General features: G+C 43.5%; 1 protein-coding gene across 1 annotated transcript in view; it reads left to right on the forward strand.

Moving 5' to 3' along the window:
* The window catches only part of TMEM131L (transmembrane 131 like), a 267,525-nt gene that overhangs the window by 50,691 nt on the left and 196,232 nt on the right, over nucleotides 1-20,602 (forward strand). The window contains exons 4-5 of the mRNA XM_082263743.1: nucleotides 4,952-5,014; nucleotides 8,633-8,756. Of these exons, the coding sequence (XP_082119869.1) occupies nucleotides 4,952-5,014; nucleotides 8,633-8,756 (187 nt within the window). The remainder of the gene's footprint in view (nucleotides 1-4,951; nucleotides 5,015-8,632; nucleotides 8,757-20,602) is intronic.

The raw sequence follows: 20,602 nt of genomic DNA on the forward strand, positions 1-20,602 counted from the left end.
TACTAGTAACAAAAAAAAAAGTCCATAAATCTATCCCATAGTTTTTGTAGAGGCTATAACTTATGCGCAAACCAATCAATATACACTTTTTAAGATTTTCTTTACCAAAAATATGTAGCAGAAAACATATTGGCTTAAATTTATGAAAAAATGTGATTTATTTTTCTATTTTTGGTATGTTTTATAGCAGAAAGTAAAAAATATATACTTTTTATTTTTATAGCACAAAAAATGAAATCCACAGAGGTAATTAAATACAACCAAAAGAAAGCTCTATTTGGTCATCAAGTTTATTTGGGTACAGCGCTTTACGACCATGCAATTTTAAGTTGAAGCAACGCAGTGCCGTATCCCAAACAATTGCTTGGTCATTAAGGGGGTAAAACCTTCCGGAGCTGAAGTGGTTAAAGGCATAGCATTGTTTTTTTTTTGTCATCGAATGTGCAAATGTGAATTTTCAAATGACTTCGTTCAAACATCTACTAGTGTATAGCCAGCTTTATTGTGGGCACAGAAAACCCAAATATCAAAATATCCAAACTGAAAGTTTCTCAGAATCCTTCTGACTGTTAAAGTGATCTTCAACCAGCATTTCCCCAGAACTGATCATTTTCTTATTGGCTACGGTGGCCTCTTAGAACACATACATACCCTACAGTTGTGTGCCTAGGACTTAGTAACTTGACCTTCTGCTCCAACCAGGGTCAGTTTGAGTATGTTTGTTTACATTGTCCTTAATAGCCGTCCGCTTTCTTGATCTGTTCTAAAGAAATATAAATGTCTGCCTTTCAGAGTATTGTTTCCTACAATGTATGTGAGTAATCAAGTTCCATATCAAAGAAATCTGTACTAAAGAGAAAATAGCCTAGCTTTCCTGAATCTCCCTCTGGAGATTCTAGTTACTTGAGTGTCATGCTGATCCAATGGCTTTAATACAAATAGGCAGTGGTGTATTTAGGTTTTGTGCTGCTCTAGGCCGGACTAAACCCGTACACCCCCTAATTTAACTATTACTCACCCCTTCCTGTCAAGGCCACACCTCTTCATGTTTCAGACCCGCCCTGTCATCTGTAAACCACACCCCTTCCTCTTTAGGCTCCAACTTTTCCTCTTAGAGCTCCACCTCTTCCTCTCTACAATAAAAATGGGTACAAAGTGCCTGACCAGGAGAGTATGATCAGCTCTCATTGGAGCCGGTTCACACATCTCGGGGGTGGCCATGGTCTGCACTGGAAAATGGTCCTGTGCATCTTTGGCTCCTTTTCAGTTGTGAATTAAGGCAAAAAATTTGGACCTGATTCGCACCTGTAACAGTGAACAGACACACACTGGACCCCCTGCTGTGAGCCATAGCCGACACTAGTGTGAGCTATTTCACACTAGTTGTGTTCGTGGGACCGGGGCGTGTCTGTTCACTGATTGAGGTGCGAATCCCGTCCAAATTTTTTGCCTGAATTTACACTTGAAATGGAGCCATACAGAACACGTTTCCCGTCTCCATTGAGAGTTGGTCACACTCTCCTCCTGTCATGCGAATTGCATGTGGGAAACTCATATCAAATTCACATCCGTGTGAACCCAGCCTTAGACCATAACCTAGTTCCACTTTAGGTAGTTACTGAGGTGTAAAAAAATTACAATTTTGAGACTTTCATACTGGTGGATCCCCACGCATTAAAGACATTTTATAATGTTTTGTGAAAGATGCAATGCCAGGTCTTTTAGACATGTAGACAGGCTCATTTACATGAATTATCATTGTCCCCAGAGACAGCAGGCCAAAGGTCAGGAAGTAGACTAGAAATTATTTTGAAAAGAGAAAAATGATGACTGACAGTGACACAGAGAGACAGCTTTTATCTGAATATATTTAAGTGTTCTTGCCTATGGCACCCCCCCCCCCCCCCCAGCAAAGTGGCGACCTGGGCCTTGGCGGCCTAGGCAAAATACAGCACTGCTAATAGGGATTCAACTTGATGCTGCATACTTGGATACTTGGATACAAGTATGCTTGCTCTGAAGCTGACTCAAGGCTTGGAAGCCACAGGAACTGCATGATAGCCAATCACTGGCATTCTAAGTAGGTGGTGAGCAATAGAATTCTACATATTCCAGGGTCAGCGCACATTTAATTATACAGTAATGAATAATACAAGCTTAAAGTGTACTTGGCAGACAAAAGAGTATATTGTAAGTGCAAAAAAAAAAAAAAAAAAGTACTTGTCAAATTTTTGAATATATTCCTTTCTGTAGTGAAAGTTAGTCAGAGAATACATATCGGAAGTGGAAGACGACTACAGGAATTGTGGTCTTGGCGTATGAACCTATGTGCTTCCTGAACTGTGCTATTCATGCTGAACCTTGCAAATTTACACAACGGCATCTTTTTATTAACTATACTAGTTCAGTAATATACAGTGCCTTGCGAAAGTATTCGGCCCCCTTGAACTTTGCGACCTTTTGCCACATTTCAGGCTTCAAACCTAAAGATATAAAACTGTAATTTTTTGTGAAGAATCAACAAGTGGGACACAATCATGAAGTGAAACGAAATTTATTGGATATTTCAAACTTTAACAAATAAAAAACTGAAAAATTGGGCGTGCAAAATTATTCAGCCCCTTAAGTTAATACTATGTAGCGCCACCTTTTGCTGCAATTACAGCTGTAAGTCGCTTGGGGTATGTCTCTATCAGTTTTGCACATCGAGACACTGAAATTTTTGCCCATTCCTCCTTGCAAAACAGCTCAAGCTGAGTGAGGTTGGATGGAGAGCGTTTGTGAACAGCAGTTTTCAGTTCTTTACACATATTCTCGATTGGATTCAGGTCTGGACTTTGACTTGGCCATTCTAACACCTGGATATGTTTATTTGTGAACCATTCCATTGTAGATTTTGCTTTAGGTTTTGGATCATTGTCTTGTTGGAAGACAAATCTCTGTCCCAGTCTCAGGTCTTTTGCAGACTCCATCAGGTTTTCTTCCAGAATGGTCCTGTATTTGGCTCCATCCATCTTCCCATCAATTTTAACCATCTTCCCTGTCCCTGCTGAAGAAAAGCAGTCCCAAACCATGATGCTGCCACCACCATGTTTGACAGTGGGGATGGTGTGTTCAGGGTGATGAGCTGTGTTGCTTTTACGCCAAACAACGTTTTGCATTGTTGCCAAAAAGTTCGATTTTGGTTTCGTCTGACCAGAGCACCTTCTTCCACATGTTTGGTATGTCTCCCAGGTGGCTTGTGGCAAACTACACTTTTTATGGATATCTTTAAGAAATGGCTTTCTTCTTGCCACTCTTCCATAAAGGCCAGATTTGTGCAGTATACGACTGATTGTTGTCCTATGGACAGAGTCTCCCACCTCAGCTGTAGATCTCTGCAGTTCATCCAGAGTGATCATGGGCCCCTTGGCTGCATCTCTGATCAGTCTTCTCCTTGTATGAGCTGAAAGTTTAGAGGGACGGCCAGGTCTTCGTAGATTTGCAGTGGTCTGATACTCCATCCATTTCAATATTATCGCTTGCACAGTTCTCCTTGGGATGTTTAAAGCTTGGGAAATCTTTTTGTATCCAAATCCGGCTTTAAACTTCTCCACAACAGTATCTCGGACCTGCCTGGTGTGTTCCTTGTTCTTCATGATGCTCTCTGCGCTTTAAACGGACCTCTGAGACTATCACAGTGCAGGTGCATTTATACGGAGACTTGATTACACACAGGTGGATTCTATTTATCATCATTAGTCATTTAGGTCAACATTGGATCATTCAGAGATCCTCACTGAACTTCTGGAGAGAGTTTGTTAACAAAGTTTGAAATATCCAATAAATTTCATTCCACTTCATGATTGTGTCCCACTTTTTGATTCTTCACAAAAAATTACAGTTTTATATCTTTGTTTGAAGCCTGAAATGTGGCAAAAGGTCGCAAAGTTCAAGGGGGCCGAATACTTTCGCAAGGCACTGTATATACCCAAAGATGACGCATTCTTAAAGTACTGCTTAGCACAATTTAGGTGTGGCTTCAGAAAAAAACAAGAAGTTCATATGGTGAAAACAAAAATATTCTGTAATATGAGGTTTTTATGACCCCTAACAGTTTCCTACATGTAGGAGAATGACAACCTTATTGTTCCAGCACTGTTAGTTAAGGACACTCCACTCTGCTCTGCTCTTTATTGTGTTTTGTCCCCTACTGGGGCTTAATTGTAGGAGCTCCTCCATCTTTAAAAGTCTAAGGCTTCTTTCACACGGTCCACCTCCTTAGGCGGATCCGCGCTGCTCAGCACGGGATCGATACATGGATCCCCGCTGAGCAGGCATGTGACAGCTCCCTCTCCACTCTGTGTGCGGAGAGGGAGGTGTCAGAGCCCCATGCATCTCTATGGGGGAATCGGATGAGAACGGACCGCCTGTCCGCTCTCATTTGATCCGATCCCCTGGACGCATGGAAAATCGGGTTTCCATCCGTCCGGATTTCACGGACAGGATCGGATGCGGGTGTCAGCGGACATGTCTCTGCTGACATCTGCTACCCCATAGGGATGCATGGAGGATCCGATCAGATCCGCCTAAAAAACTGGCAGGCGGATCTGATCGGATTGCTCGTGTGAAAGGACCCAAAATGCCTGTGCTATTTGAATCTAAAAAATGTTACACTTGTTTTATAGATATTGGTAGCCTGACCCCTCCAGGCTTTTATATATTTTCTACAAGTTTGGCTGGACTGTTCCTTGATTTATGTTTTTCCACTATTGCCACATCCTTATATGGTGGATAGTCTCCTAGAAATTTTAGCATAACACATGCCAATTTATTGTTTAGTAAATGTTGCTCTTCACTGTGATCAGTTGATACAGTACAAGTGTTGTAACTTTGTAATGTGTCAATGTAGTATGCAGTGCAGCTGTTTGACTGCTTCAAATCTAACCTTTGCTGTTTGGTTTTCTTTCAGCATAGCAAGGCCTAGTGGGAGGGCCTTACACCTACAGCCTTCTGTACTAGATTTTGGAACTCAGTAAGTATTTCTTTAGAACAAAATGTGGCATGCATTTTTTTATTTTGATACTTTAAGGATATTTTGTTGTAATAAAATCTTGAATAGCGATACAAAATTCACAGAGCACTAGTCATCTTCCGAGCTACCAAAATTATATTTTTTTTCTTCGTGTTATGTCAGTGTTGGGGAGCGTTTTTCTTTCATTTCTGTACTGGTGTCAACTTTTTAATGTGGACCACAATTAAAAAGGGAACGGAATCTGCCATTTGTTTTTCTCAATTGGTGGAAGGCTAGAACCCTGCCAGGGTTTTAACAGTGAGTGTTCTTGACTGTTGATTTTATCTTACTTTCTATCCCAGTGACCTCCTTCTATTGGAAAAGGAAGGGAGGAGAAATCACCCCAGTGATGCTACAGAATATAATCAATAAAATCGGATAAATTCTTTTAAAGTATAATTTTGTTTTAGTTTGGGATTGAGTGGAGAAGGATTAGAACCCCTGTCAGTTTTTAATGCGGTCTGTGTTCGTTAGGGGAGATTCACGCTCTCGATTTGTCCTGTTTACCATTATCATTTAAAAGCAAAATAAAATCCCACATTTTGGGATGTCCCCAGAAAAGTAATAGGGAAATCTTCCAATGGGGACACTAGTTCTGTTGACCTGGGGTCCCCATGCAATTCCCTTTAATCTCTTTTTCTGTTTGGCTGTGGGACAGGAAGTGAAGGACAATCTCTGCAATGGTACATAGATGGCAAAACAAAATCTGACAGGGATTATAATCCTTCCTTACTCTATTCAAAATTAAAAAAAAAGTTTTGACTATAGTTTTACTTTTAGGCTTCAGTGTAAACTAAATGAAATGAATAGTCTTAAAATGTACAGTGCATCTGGAAAGTATTCACAGCGCTTCACTTTTTTCACATTTTGGTATGTTACAGCCTTATTCCAAAATGGATTAAATTATTTCTCTCAAAATTCTACAAACAATACCCCATAATGACAACTTGAAAGAATTTTGTTTGAAATCTTGATTGGAGTCAACCTGTGGTCAATTCAGTTAATTGGACATGATTTGGAAAAGCACACACCTGTCTATTTAAGGTCTCACAGTTAACAGTGCATGTCAGAGCACAAACCACGCCATGAAGTCCAAGGAACTGTCTCAAGTCCTCAGAGACAGGATTGTATTGAGGCACAGATCTGGGGAAGACTACAGAAAAATGTATGCAGCATTGAAGGTCCCAATGAGCACTATGACCTCAATCATCTGTAAATGGAAGAAGTTTGGAACCACCAGGACTCTTCCTAGAGCGTGCTTCCTAGAGGAGCAACTCCCCAGTAAAAGGCACATGACAGCCCGCCTGGAGTGTGTCAAAAGCCACCCGAAGGACTCTGACCATAAGAAACAAAATTCTCCGGTCTGATACAAATATTGAACATTTTGGCCTGAATGGCAAGCGTCATGTCTGGAGAAGACCAGGCACCGCCCTCACCTGGCCAATACCATCCCTATAGTGAAGCATGGTGGTGGCAGCATCATGCTGTGGGGATGTTTTTCAACAGCAGGAACTGGGAGACTTTTCAGGTTTGAGGGAAAGATGAATGCATATGTACAGCGACATCCTTGATGAAAACCTGCTCCAGAGCACTCTGAACCCAAGACTGGGGCAAAGGGTAATTTTCCAACAGGACAACGACCCTAAGCACACAGCAAAGATAACAAATTATTGGCAATGGCACAACTCTGTGAATGTCCTTGAATGGCCCAGACTTGAACACGATTAAACATCTCTGGAGATATCTGAAACTGGCTGTACACCGACGCTCCCCATCCAACCTAATGGAGCTTGAGAGGTCCTGTAAAGAAGAATTGGAGGAACTGCCCAAAAATAGGTGTGCCAAGCTTGTAGCATCATACTCAAAAAGACTTGAGGCTGTAATTGGTGCCAAAGGTGCTTCAACAAACTATTGAGCAAAGGCAGTGAATACTTAGTACATGGGATTTTTTTCATTTTTTTATTTTTAATACATTTGCAAAGATTTCAAGAAAACTTCTTTCATGTTGTCATTATGTGGTATTGTTTGTAGAATTTTCAGGAACATAATCACTTTATTCTATTTTGGAATAAGGCTGTAACATAACAAAATGGAAAAAGTGAAGCACTGTGAATACTTTCCGAATGCACTGTATCTCTAGCCAACATTTAAAAAAAAACAAGTTTTTGTTGTAGACTGTTTCCTTTACTGGTAAGAACCAACCTCAGTTTGTTCTGGTGACTATTTCAGTGGAAAAGTAGACTATAGGAAGTCCAAAACTGTATACATTTTCTGGAACATGAGTTGAGGAGCAATCCTTCAATGGTCACAACTGCTCCGGTGACAGCTGTTAACCGGTTGCCGACTGCTCACAGTATATTTACTGTGGCAGTCAGCCCCTGCCAGGCAGAGTGACGTAGGTCTACGTCGCTCGCCTGTCACTCCTTTTAGACCTAATAGCGGGCGAGCGCGCGCCCTTTGAGGCGCGCGCCCGCCTCGGCTCGTTCACAGAGGAGTGCGGGCGTGTGACCGGCGGACCCGATGTCCGCCGTTCACACTACGATCGCCGGTACAGCGGGAGAAAGACAGAGCGGCTTATGTAAACAAGCCGCTTGTCATTCTCCCCTGTGTAAAAATGAAGATCAGACGGTTCTACTATGTAGAACCGTTGATCTTTGTTTTTACACTAGGAGACATGTCCCCCTACAGTTAGAATCACGCCCCTAGGACACACTTAACCCCTCCCTGTCCAATACAGTTAACCCCTTCCCTGCCAGTGTCATTTTTGCAGTAACAGTGCATATATATAGCACTGATTACTGCAGTAATGTCACTGGTACCCCCAAAAGTGTCAAAAATGTCAGTCAACGGTCTGATCTGTCCGCCGCAATGTCGCAGTACCGCAAAAAAAATCGCAGATCGCCGCCATTACTCGTTAAAAAAAACACCAAAAATGACAATCTTTCCCTTTGTTAGTAAACGCGATATCTTTTGCGCAAACCAATCAAAATACGCTTTTTGCGATTTTTTACCAAACATATGTAGCGTAAAACAATTTGGCCGAAAATGTTAAAAAATTTTGATTTTTACATTTTTTTGGGGGGGAATTTCATATAAAAAAAAGTGAAAAATATTGTTATTTTTGCAAAAATTACGCTCTTTTTTTTGTTTATAGCGCATGATCAAAAAATCGCACAGGTGATCAAATACCACCAAAAGAAAGCTCTGTTTGTGGGAAAAAAAGAACGTGAAATTTGTTTAGGTACAGCGTCGCACGACCGCGCAATTGTCCGTCAAAGTCACGCAGTAAAAAATCGCAAAAAACCCCCTGGTCAGGAAGGGGGTAAAATCTTCCGGGGCTTAAGTGGTTAAATAGGAGATTTCCCCACACTGTTCTGTCTCTGGGACAGGAAGTTAATGGAAATCTCCCCAAAGGGACAATGCAAAAAAATGTCTGGGCTTCTAACTATTCCTTGCTCTGTCAGTAGTCCTCAATCACTGTGTTTATCTGCTTCTGGGACTTTTTTCTTAGTGTTAATATAATTATGATTTTCTATTGTGATATAACATGTGTTGTTATTTTTCTGTTTTTTTTTTTAGGTCAGTGGGGCTTCCTAAAGCTCAGTCATTCTGTGCTTTCAACCCTAGCAGGGACACTAATATTGAAGTGGATTCAGTGTTTACAAGTGGTAGAAATTTCCATGTGTCTCCCATACATAGCAGGGTGAGTGTTGATGTGCTCTTGGAAACTATGTCCTGGATGATGGCCAAAACATCTAGCTTTTTTTGGCACAATTTCTCTACATTGCAGCCTCTAGCAAGACCCTTTTCCCCAACATGCACTTGGCTATTTCTCATCTAAATAACAAAGTTTTGGTTTTGTTTTGTGTTTGTCTACTGTTTACAGTGTCAGCAGTGATTAAAAAGGCAGTGCATGTTTGAAAAGTGTCTGACTACATGCATACACATTGATTTAATGCTATCAGTAATGTTGCTAAACCCAGGACCCTGCAATTACTATATCTGATCTCCCGCAGTACACAAAACCTGAAATTGCAATTATTTTATTCAAAATAAACTGTTACAGTATCTCACAAAAGTGAGTACACCCCTCACATTTTTGTAAATATTTTATTATATCTTTTCATGTGACAACACAGAAGTGACACTTTACATTGTAGCAAAGTAGTGAGAGTACAGCTTGTAAAACAGTGTAAATTTGCTGTCCCTTTAAAATAACTCAACACAGTCATTAATGTCTAAACCCCTGGCAACAAAAGTGAGTACACCCCTAAGTAGAAATGTCCAAATTGGGCCCAAAGTGTCACTATTTTGTGTGGCCACTATTATTTTCCAGCACTGTCTTCACCTTCTTGGGCATGGAGTTCACCAGAGCTTCACAGGTTGCCACTGGAGTCCTCTTCCATTCTGATGTCTGATGACATCTCGGAGCTGGTGGATGTTAGAGACCTTGCACTCCTCCTTCCGTTTTGAGGATGCTCTACAGATGCTCAATAGGGTTTAGTTGTGGAGACCTGCTTGGCCAGTCCATTGCCTTTACCCTCAGCTTCTTTAGCAAGGCAGTGGTCGTCTTGGAGGTGTGTTTGGCGTCGTTATCATGTTGGAATACTGCCCTGCGGCCCAGTCCCCGAAGGGAGGGGATCATGCTCTGCTTCAGTATGTCACAGTACATGTTGGCATTCATGGTTCCCTCAATGAACTGTAGCTCCCCAGTGCCGGCAGCCCCAGACCATGACACTCCCACCAACATGCTTGGCTATAGGCAAGGCACACTTTTCTTTGTACTCCTCACCTGGTTGCCACCACACACTGCTTGACACCATCTGAACCAAATAAGTTTATCTTGGTCTCATCAGACCACAGGACATGGTTTCAGTAAATCCTTGTCCTTAGTCTGCTTGTCTTCAGCAATCTGTTTGGGGGCTTTCTTTTGCATCATCTTTAGAAGAGGTTCCTTCAGGGACGACCCATGCAGACCAATTTGATACAGTGTGCGACGTATGGTCTGAGCACTGACAGCTGACCCCCCACCCCTTCAATCTCTGCAGCAATGCTGGCAGCACTCATATTTCCCAAAGACAACCTCTGGATATGACGCTGAGCACATGCACTCAACTTCTTTGGTCGACCATGGCGAGGCCTGTTCTGAGTGGAACCTGTCCTGTTAAACTGCTGTATGGTCTTAGCCACCATGCTGCAGCTCAGTTTTAGGGTATTGGCAATCTTCTTAAAGCCTAGGCCATCTTTAGTTTGGGAGAGTGAGAGGGATAACGCCAAATTCAACACACCTGAGACATTGTAGCACTAACGAGTCACATGACATCGGGGAGGAAAAATGGGTAATTGCGCCCAATTTGGACATTTTCACTAAAGGGTGTACTCACTTTTGTTGCCAATTTCTTCAGTGTTGTTGCATGAAAAGATATAATAAAATATTTACAAAAATGTCGCATGAAAAAATATTTACAAAAATGTGAGGGGTGTACTAACTTTTTTGAGATGCTGTAAATACCTTTTCTGATCAGCAGTATATTGCAATCTTGTGAACTGGGATCTCTGTTCCTAGCAATTTTTTCTCCTTCCTTGCATCATTTTTGTTTTTTCTCTCTGGAGATCTACAATCAACTGCCGGGCTTGGCGACCGGCTGGATAATCTAGATCCAGTGATTCCCCCAGGCCAGCCAGCGAGCGCCTGCAGACCGCAGCTACGCGCTAAGTCGGCTGCGACATAGCCTCTTGGACAGAGCCTGGCCCAAAAATTAAACATCTCGCAGGGTCGCATACGACCGGGCTTGGGTCTGAGTTGCAGCGGTCCCTTGGCCGACAGCTCCTCTCATTCGGAGGCGAGGATTCTGTCTGAAGCGTTTCCTGCACCATGGAAGAGTAAGTACAGTCCCCTCTCTTGGTGTTTTTTTTGGGGTGGAAACGGGTAACCTCAAGGGACGGGTGGACCTTCCTGAAGGTTCCCTCCGCCCTTCGGGAGGGGGGGTCCCCTTGCAGAGGGTGCAGCATTGCAGAGGGCGTAGGGAGGATCATGGCAGCATGCTTCAGTGTTTGTAGCGGATGGTGCTCATTTTCCCTTAGTCTGGCTGGTCTCCGGTTGGCGGCCATGTTTTTTATAGCCAGATGATGTCACGAGAGGTAATTTTCCCTTAGTCTGGATGGTCTCCGGTTGGCGGCCATGTTTGTGTAGCCCGATGAAGTCACAGGGGCCATTTTCCCTTAGTCCGGGAGAAGCTGGGGACAACCGAAGCCTCGTGGGGATGCCGAAACTCCTCCTCTTCCTCTTCAGTTTCCTCTTCCTGTGTCCGAGACATATGAAAAGGGATGGCGTCCATGATGATGCTGATTTCGAATTCTCGGTGCTCTTCTGGTCAGTAGGGTGAGTCCTTGGGGATCCCTGTTATGGGTACCTTGAGACTTGAGGGGATCCTTTTGTGGTGCCAAAATATTGTTTTTGTACTGCAAGGTCTTCCTTTCCTTAAGGAGCCTCAGGGTCACATCTCCTCAACTGACCCCCTCATGGAGGTGGCAGGTCCCTCGGAACCCCAGCTTCCCATGGTTGCATTGACGGTGGTCCTGCAGTCCTTAGTGTCCTGGGTGGAATTGCCATGTGGGCACCTTGTCTGTTATCCCGGAAGGTGACATTCTTGGTGGCTATTACCTCGGGCCGCAGGGTATCGGAATTGGTGGCATTATTCTGTCACAGTCCCTGTTTGGTGGTTCATAGGGATAAAGTGGTTCTTCATCCCTGTCCATCATTCCTGCCCAAAGTTGTCTCTGACTTCCATTTGAATGAGGACATTGTGTTGCCTTCCTTGTGTCCCAAGCTGGCTCAACCCAAGAAATTTCTTTGCATACCTTGTATCTGGCAGCTACTGAGTCCTTTCGAAGGTTAGACTCGCTTTTTGTGGTTACGGACGGACCAAGAAAAGGGCAGCTTCTTTGGCTACCATCTTCAGGTGAATCGGACAAACTGTGACTCAGGCCTATTCCATTAAAGGTCAGGTTTCACCTTTCCCTGTGATGGCGCATTCTACTCAGGTGCTGAGACTTTCTTGGGCCTTGTGTTATCCGGCATCAAAATCGCAAGTTTGCAAGGTGGCCATTTGATCGTCGGTGCATACCTACACAAAATTCTATAAGGTAGATACTTTGGCATCTGCGGAAAGTTTTGCAGGCTGCTGTTTAAGAAGGGCTGTTCCCTCTTGAGGGGTGTTTTTTCTTTAAACTTCTATTTTTTTGTTTTTTGTTTTTTTTTTTTTTAGACGGGGCGCCTGTGTCCTGGTTAAACCTTGGGTTATTTTTCCCACCCCTCATTTTCCTTTTGGTACTGCTTTTTTACATCCCAGTAGTTATGATTTATGGAGTGATGTGTCTGTCGATGAACAAAAGAGAAAATGTGATTTTTGTACTTACTGTAAAATCAATTTCTCCGAGTTCGACGGACACAGCACCCTCCCCTCTATGGAGTTCTGATACTTCTAATACTGATTGCTACTAAACTGATTACCTAGAGCAGATAGGGGTGTTGTATACCAAGTTGAGGATGACCCATGGGCGTAGCCAGATGTTTTTTGTTCTGCCTAGTCCTACTCTTAGAGGAGGCAATATAATCCAGTAGTTCCGTTTTATGGAGCACTGTGTCCATCGATGAAATCAGAGAAATGGATTTTACGGTAAGTACAAAATCCAATTTTTTACACAATGAAGATGATTAACCCCTTAGGTTCCGCAGTGATTATAACAAGAATGCCTTACTGCATATACAGGCTGATTTTACTGTTGTGCGTTTAGTAACACTTATACTGTCTAAATACAAATACTGTATATGATCATTTATAACAGCCAGATGATTGGTGCACAGTCTGGTTATTCCTTTTTACATTATTTTTAATTGTTGGTAGCTTGTACTTATTCAGATTCTGTTTGGATCATTAGAGTTGTTTAAATAGCTTTTCTTTATCCTTCCACTGATCTAAATGATTTAGTAAGGACCCACCGTTAAGTCACTGTAGTTCCAGTACTGTCACTTGAACAGTTGCTTGACTTTAGTGGGAGTGCAGTGAAAAGTGGTGCCTTTTTTCTGCTATATTGAAGTTGAGCTCTTGGCATATACAAAATGAAATTATGATTTAAGTAAAACAAAAATATTACTTGTACTTGTAAATGCAAATAGACTAAGTTGGCTTGAGATCAGCCTCTTGGAATCTCATGTAGAGCATCAGTCATGATGGAGAAAGGCTCTAGAAGTAGGAACCAATTTGGTATCCCTGCATGCACATGGCAAAGGATGATGCAGTAGAAAAAAGTCAGATCACCAACTCGTCTATGCTGTCTGGCAGGGCTGTGTAAATCAGAACTGTATTGATGGAAATATAAATCATTTGGCAGGTAAACCAGTATTCTTGCAGGTTATGCTTTAGCAGTACAGATTAGCTTGTGTTTTCTATACAAATGCTGATTGTAGTTGATAATCTAATTTTTACTGTATTGTGAAATTATGTGGCCTTTAATTTTTCATAACTAGTAAGTGCCCAAAAGAATAGGGTTGTTGGCTAGTAGCCATAGCAGCACTTGTGTTTGCTTTATTTAGGACCAATCCACATAAAATCTAGTAACACTGTTACATGTGGATTTTGGCAGTCTCCCACTGGTTTCTTATATCTTTTGAAGACTTCAGCAGTAAGAGTTCTCCAACTAGTCTCTCCTTTCTCTATCGTTCATTGACAGACGCAGTCTCTGTTCTTCATAACAGTAGGGTTATACTGCCCCCTACAGGAGTAGGACACTAGGCAGAAAAAAAGTTCTAGCTACGCCTATGGGCAGTCCCAGGGGGTATACCTTCTCTCCCTGCTGTGGGATGTCGGTTTTAATCTGCCTAGTCAGGAGTAAGGACCTAGTTCCTTGCTGGGGCCTCTGGTCCTGGCAAAAATTTTTTTTCTAGTTAGTTTTTTCTCCTGTGAGATCTACAAGCAACTAAGCTGGATCTGGGTGACAGGCTGGATATATAGATCCAGTGGTCACCCCAGCTCTGCGTTAGGTCAGCCGCGACATAGTCCCACCGGACGGGGACTGGCCCTGCAAGTTAAACGTCTCGCCAGGTCACATACGACTGGGGTCTAGGCCCGAGTCGCAGCATTCCTATTGGCCGACAGACCCCCACTTTGGCAGAGAGGGTTTCTGTCAGGAGATGGTGCCCACCTGTTCCAGGTATGGTAATTGTTCCTCCCCTGGCGGTTTTTGGGGTGGACGCGGGCCCCTCTTTAGGACGGTCGGACCCTCGTACCCCCGGGTTCCCCTCTGTCCTGTCACGCACCCCTCTTACATGTCCCCCCCTCCTCCCCTCACCTGTCCCCCCTCCTCCCCTCACTACTGGGGCTATGGGACACTTGAAGCTACTCCCGGGTGCTGGGACCGGGCGTCAGGCCGACAGGGGGGTTGCGCCGCCTTCGACCAGACGATCGATCATGTGTGTGTGTGGGGGGGGGATTCACCTGTCACTTCCAGGGCCCCTTTCCGGTCGATGCCATCCAGGAGGCTGGGGGGTCCCTCCGCAGCCCATGTGCTATTGTAGATCGGCGGCCGTGTTTGTGTTGCCCGGCGGCCATTTTGCGGTGGATCCCCATTAAATATCAATGGTGGCCATGTTTTTGGAGTCCCTATTGGTGTTTTTAGGTAGTGGAGCCCCTCCCTATACCCAATAGCGCTAGCGAGGCTGCTGTTCCTTTGCGCTGCATTGATGGACACGGCGCTGGCGAGGCTGCATGGGTGGACACGGCGCTGGCGAGGCTGCATGGGTGGACACGGCGCTGGCGAGGCTGCATGGGTGGACACGGCGCTGGCGAGGCTGCATGGGTGGACACGGCGCTGGCGAGGCTGCATGGGTGGACACGGCGCTGGCGAGGCTGCATGGGTGGACACGGCGCTGGCAAGGCTGCATGGGTGGACACGGCGCTGGCGAGGCTGCATGGGTGGACACGGCGCTGGCGAGGCTGCATGGGTGGACACGGCGCTGGCGAGGCTGCATGGGTGGACACGGCGCTGGCGAGGCTGCATTGGTGGACACGGCGCTGGCGAGGCTGCATTTGATTAAAAAAAAAAAAAGTTCTGAGTTCAATGCTGTTTATTTCAAATTTTAAGCTTTTTTTCAAAAAATTTCCCTCCTAAATTTGAGGTGCATGTTATACGCCAGTGCGTGTTATATGCTGATAAATATGGTATTCTATTTTCTAGTGGTGCACCAAAATTTTCGGCCAAAAATGGGGCTATCCCATTTCGGGCAAAAAAGGGTCAGAGGTGCCTTAATTAATGGCCGCCACGAGGAAGGGGAGTGCAGCGCAGGCTTAAAAAATTCCTGCCTTGGGCCGGCGGCCCGCCTCTCATTGATATCACTACTATGACTATGTGTATGATCTAACACACTGGGCGGGCGTGCGAGCGGCCGCTAATAGCTATAACTAAGTGAGCCATTCACTTCCCTGTCAGGCGGGTATCTCTGCTGACACAGGAGACAAGAGAAGACACAGGAGAAGCAGAGAGTTCGCCTGCCTGTGACATGTAGGTGCCGCCGTGCGGGAAGAACCAAGCATGTAAATCCCACCACAAGTAAGCTCATTTCCATCATCATTGGGGGGGGGATGGGGCGCGCTTAATTACCAGTGGTATTTGTATTATGCAGCATGAGGGGGTTAATGTATTGCCACTGCTGGTCACTGGTGCATTAGTGACCGGCCAGTGGCAGTTAACCCCTTTGTGCTTCATTAGTGCATCCAGTATCAGTGTCATTGCAACCAGTGTTAATTAACACTGACACTGGTGCCACTAATGCAGCACAAAGGGGCTAATTAACTGCCACTAGTTGGTCACTAATGCATCAGTGACCAGTGGCAATACATTAACCCCCTCATGCTGTATAATACAAATACAATTGGCAATTAAATTAACCACTTGCTAACCCGTCAGAGTACATATACAGCTGTACATCACTGCCTGTTTCTGGCGTATGCCCCTGTTCTACCTATATTAAAATCATTTTGGGGAAAACAGTCATTTTCGCTTTCAGTTTTGGTTTTCGGCCAAGGGCATCGTGAATTTTCGGTTTCGGCTCAGAATTTTCATTTCGGTGCATCCCTACTGTTTTCCTTTGTATTGCTTGCTCTGTATGAAAGAACTGGTGTTTCTGCCAGTCCCCTTGTTTTCCTAATAATAACTGACCACATTAAGCAAGAGAACACAGTGGTCCGTTTTCTAGCTGTGGGAAAACTCCACCTGCTCTCCCCCAGTGATCATACTTGTTCTGACACGCACCCTCCCCCCGAACAGCCATTCACTGGGAAGCTAAGTACATTGCTGCTTCTACTCCCCCCAACTCTTATGCAGCTGAGAACAGAGGGAATGTTATCAGATGTGTGTGTGTGTGTGTGTATATATATATATATATATATATATATATTATATACACACACACAAAGGTTATGCCCTTAATTAACATTTTAAGAGTGGGTTGTTTTACAAAGTTACAGCCACTTTAGGAGCTCTAATTAAAGGCTTTGTTTGCATTTCAGATTATGTCCTATCCAACTTTTTTTTTTTTTTTTTTTTTTTTTTTTTTTTTTTTTTTACCATACTAGGCAACAGCAGTAGTCTTCTGTGTGACAAACTTATTATGTGTGAATAAGATTTGTGTGATGCTATTATGGTGACAGTCTTTGATTTTTATTTGTTCCTTAAATCAGCTGTAGTTTGGGTGCGTGCAAGATACCAGTAGGCCATGTGAGGTCAGTTTTCAACATAGTTATTCCATGTGCCTGAAATCCAAAGCGAGAACATTGCTCCACTTGTTTTGTAGTCTCTAATGTGCTGCAGATGTGCTTCTAGGAATATAGCGATTTGGAGGCTGAAACTTAAAAACAAGACATATGCATTCCTGAAACCTAAATCACTGCATAGTCGTCAAAATATATAGCCTAGTGCATGCTGGAGCTAGATTATTTTTTACTTTTCAACTTGTAGAAAAACAAGGTGAAATTTTGAAAACGTTTTAAAATCGCAGACGGTAATATGACATTAAGTTGTAAAACAGAGATCCCTGTGTATGAGAAAGTGCTGATGGTGGAAATATTGCTTGCCAGGCTGACCAGCCTGCCATCAGTGCCGTAGAACAAGTCAACATCATTTACCGAGTCTTTATTTTTTCTGCATTCTTTTTACTTTTTTGTTCTAGCAAATATATTTAAAAATAAAGATAATTTTCTTGTTAGAAACTCTTTTTTGCATGACTGGTACAGTTTGTTTGCTTCCATATCATTTTTCTAGTCTGTGGTGAATAGAACTGTAACATGGTAATTTCAGGAGGTTCTGGAGCACGGAGTACAGGAATGTTGGATTCAATAGCCAGGGCCGTGTTACATAACACAGACCTTGGACTCGGAGCAGCCTTTCCTTCTTCCCCAATAAACTGTAACAATACGTTAATGTATGCTGGATCCACTCATGTTGGCAGCTTATTTTTATTGTGAATAAAGCGTATTTGAAACGGTCTCTATTGAATCCTCTGGCCTAGTGTTACACATATTTTTAATTGTTTGTATACATTTTAGTCTAGGTTTTAGGTTTTAAATATATACATTATTTTTTTGTTTTTGATACGTTTACATTGGCCAAAAAATTCTATCTTTGTCCGAGAGAAAAAAAAAAAACTGATGTAAAATCAGGGCAGTCCCTCATGACAACAAGTCAATTTTATCATTTTAGTGACTTCAGTTGCAGGCTGGAGAACAGAGGGTGAAATCTGATTCAATGCCAAGGGCAAATTACCTATTATTGTTTTCTAAATTTCACAGGCCTCTTTGTATATTCAAATTTCCAGGTTTTGGACCAAGATTTAAAAAAAAGCCACTGTTCTGTAAGATGTGTTATCAAGACTTCTTATCTGTTCATAGGGGCTCGAACAGTTGAAATCAAGATTTAGAAAGGTGCTCATAATAATTTAGAACACTTTTGTGCCATTCAGCATAGACAATGCAGTGGCAAGAAAGTATGCGAACTCTTTGGAATAACCTGTTTTTTCTGAAGCAATTTGCCCTAAAACGTGATGTGATCCTCATCTAAGTCACAGTAGTAGACCTACACAATGTGCTCAGGGTGATAACACACAAACAATTATAGTTATTTGTGCCTTAAATGAACGCACCCATTAAACCAGGGGTGCTCAACCTCTGGTTCATGGGCCACATGTGGCCCTCGACCTCAAACCAAGAAAGCAGCATATGCCCGGGGTTGATCGCGATCTGTATTTGCCAACCTGCCATCCCAGAGCAATCTGAGTTCATTGAGCTGTCGCTGGCCATGGAGGAAACAGGACCTGCAAAAGGCAATGCTTCCTCCGTAGTACCGGTGTTCTGTTGAATAGTGAAGACGGTCAGATAATGCCTCCGTCGATCTGTGCAGTACCTTGCGTCACTCCAGCTGATCTACTGATCAGCTGGCATGACGTCAACACTACGTATGCGCAGATCATCGGAGGCATTATCCAATGCAGTAATGGACAGAACACTGGAGACTCAGGGAGGAGTGGCTTGGCAGTTGACTCGGTGAGGAGACCACAGCACACACCGACCAATGTTAACATGTCAGTGTTCTGTCGATTACTGCATTTGCAAATCATCCGATAATGCCTCTGATCTGCGCATGCGCAGTGTTGTCACGCCAGCTTTCACTACTGCACATGCACAGATCGTCAGAGGCATTATTCGACGATCTGCGCTAATCAACAGGACACCGGCTCCTGTCCCAGGCGGAGTGATACCAACTTCACGTTACCAGGACCTTTTTAGCAGCCTGGAGATGGAGAGTGATTCCAGCTGAAGCTGAAAGAGGAAAAGAGGGTTTGAGTATTAAACATATACATTGTGCTTTTGCAGTGGGCAAATTAGCACCTATAAAAAGGTTAACAACTATTAGGCTGCTTTCACACTTATCTGTGGGTGCAGCTTTCCCGTGGGCTAGCTTCACTGATCCATAGGCTTCTATTATATCCTGTGGGTTCGGTGCCTTTTCTAAATGTGCACCAAGTCTTTGGCGAAGCGCAGCTAACCTGCAGGAAAACTGCACCCGTGGTGATGGTAAACTGCCGTACATCAGTGTGAAAGCAGCATTATACAGGGCTCAGGACAGTAAGGCTCATTTTCGTTAGTGGTTTGGGGGGCGGTGCAACCCCATAGTTGAGATGTGTTTTTACTACACCCCCATGTAGTAGGGTAGCATCAGGGGTTGCAATGGCGACCCCTCCCCATGTTCTAGGGGGCCCGTGTGACCTCCCTGTCACATTCTGTTTTCCACTTGGACAGAAGGGGTGGCATATAAAGGACCGATCCCCCTCCATTTTCCATCTGCAACTGCTGAAAGACGGTCCTCTCTCTCCTGCCAGCATTCAGCAGCTGCAAGAGAAAAATTTTCATTATGCTATTTAAAAATATAAAATCTGAAATTCAAAATTATTTTATTTCGTTGTGGCCCAAATCACTTCAGTGGCCCCTAAGTGAGGACCATTCCTCTTTACAAAACACTTTTAGCTCTGACACACTTGTAGGATGTCTGGTGTGAATTGCTCTCTGGGGGTCATTCCACAGCATCTCTATGGGGTTAAGGTGGTTGTAAACACCAGTTATGAAATTTGAAGAAAGCACATATATCTGTAGTGTTTACTTGTCTTTCTCAAAAAGTTCTAAGTGTCCTTACTTTGTTCCTCTGTTATTAGCATGAGTCACTTCTGAAAAGAAGCATGAGATAAAATTTATGACTGGGAGGGAGATGAGCACATAGCTTGTCTTTTCATAATACAGCTCTGCATGTTTCTTCGTTCCTCTGCCTATGTGGGGGGGGGGGGGGGGGGTGTCCCTTTCCTCCAATCAGCTCCCCCACAGTGTATAAGAGCTCTAACTACAGCTTTCCACCCCCTCTGTACTTCTCACAGATGCAGAAGGATTTTATCACAACTGTGCTCTTTTGAAGGGTTGTAGATAAGAGAAGACTGCAACTAAACCAATTAAAACATATGTAGGAGGATTTGTTTATTCTCTGTGTATCACCTGAGGCCTGTCACTTCACTGGGTGTTTGAGAGGGATTTTCAACCACTTTAAAGTCTGGGTCCTGACTGGGCTACTCCAAAAGGCGCATTTTCCTTTTTTGAAGCCAGTTTCTCGTGTATTCACTTCAATGCTTAGGGTTGTTGAGGTGCTACATCATCCAATTTCTACTAAGCTTCAGCTGGTGCACCTCCACCATGACATTACCTCACGTAGGATGTTTTGGTAAATTTGAATTTTCCCCTCGATGACAAGCGGTCCAAGGCCTGAAGCAGAAAAACCAGCTCTAATCATGCCGTTCTGTCTACAATACTTCACCATTGGGATGATGTTTCATGTTGGTAAGCTATGCCTGTTTTACGTCATACATAGTGCTGAGTATTCTTCCCAGTTCAAACTTCTGTTTCATCAGTCCACAACACAACACATTTTCCCAGTGATGTTGCAGTTTGGCTTTTT

This window comes from Pelophylax lessonae, assembly GCF_965119305.1.
Source record: "Pelophylax lessonae genome assembly, chromosome: 1".
Classification (NCBI taxonomy): Eukaryota; Metazoa; Chordata; class Amphibia; order Anura; family Ranidae; genus Pelophylax; species Pelophylax lessonae.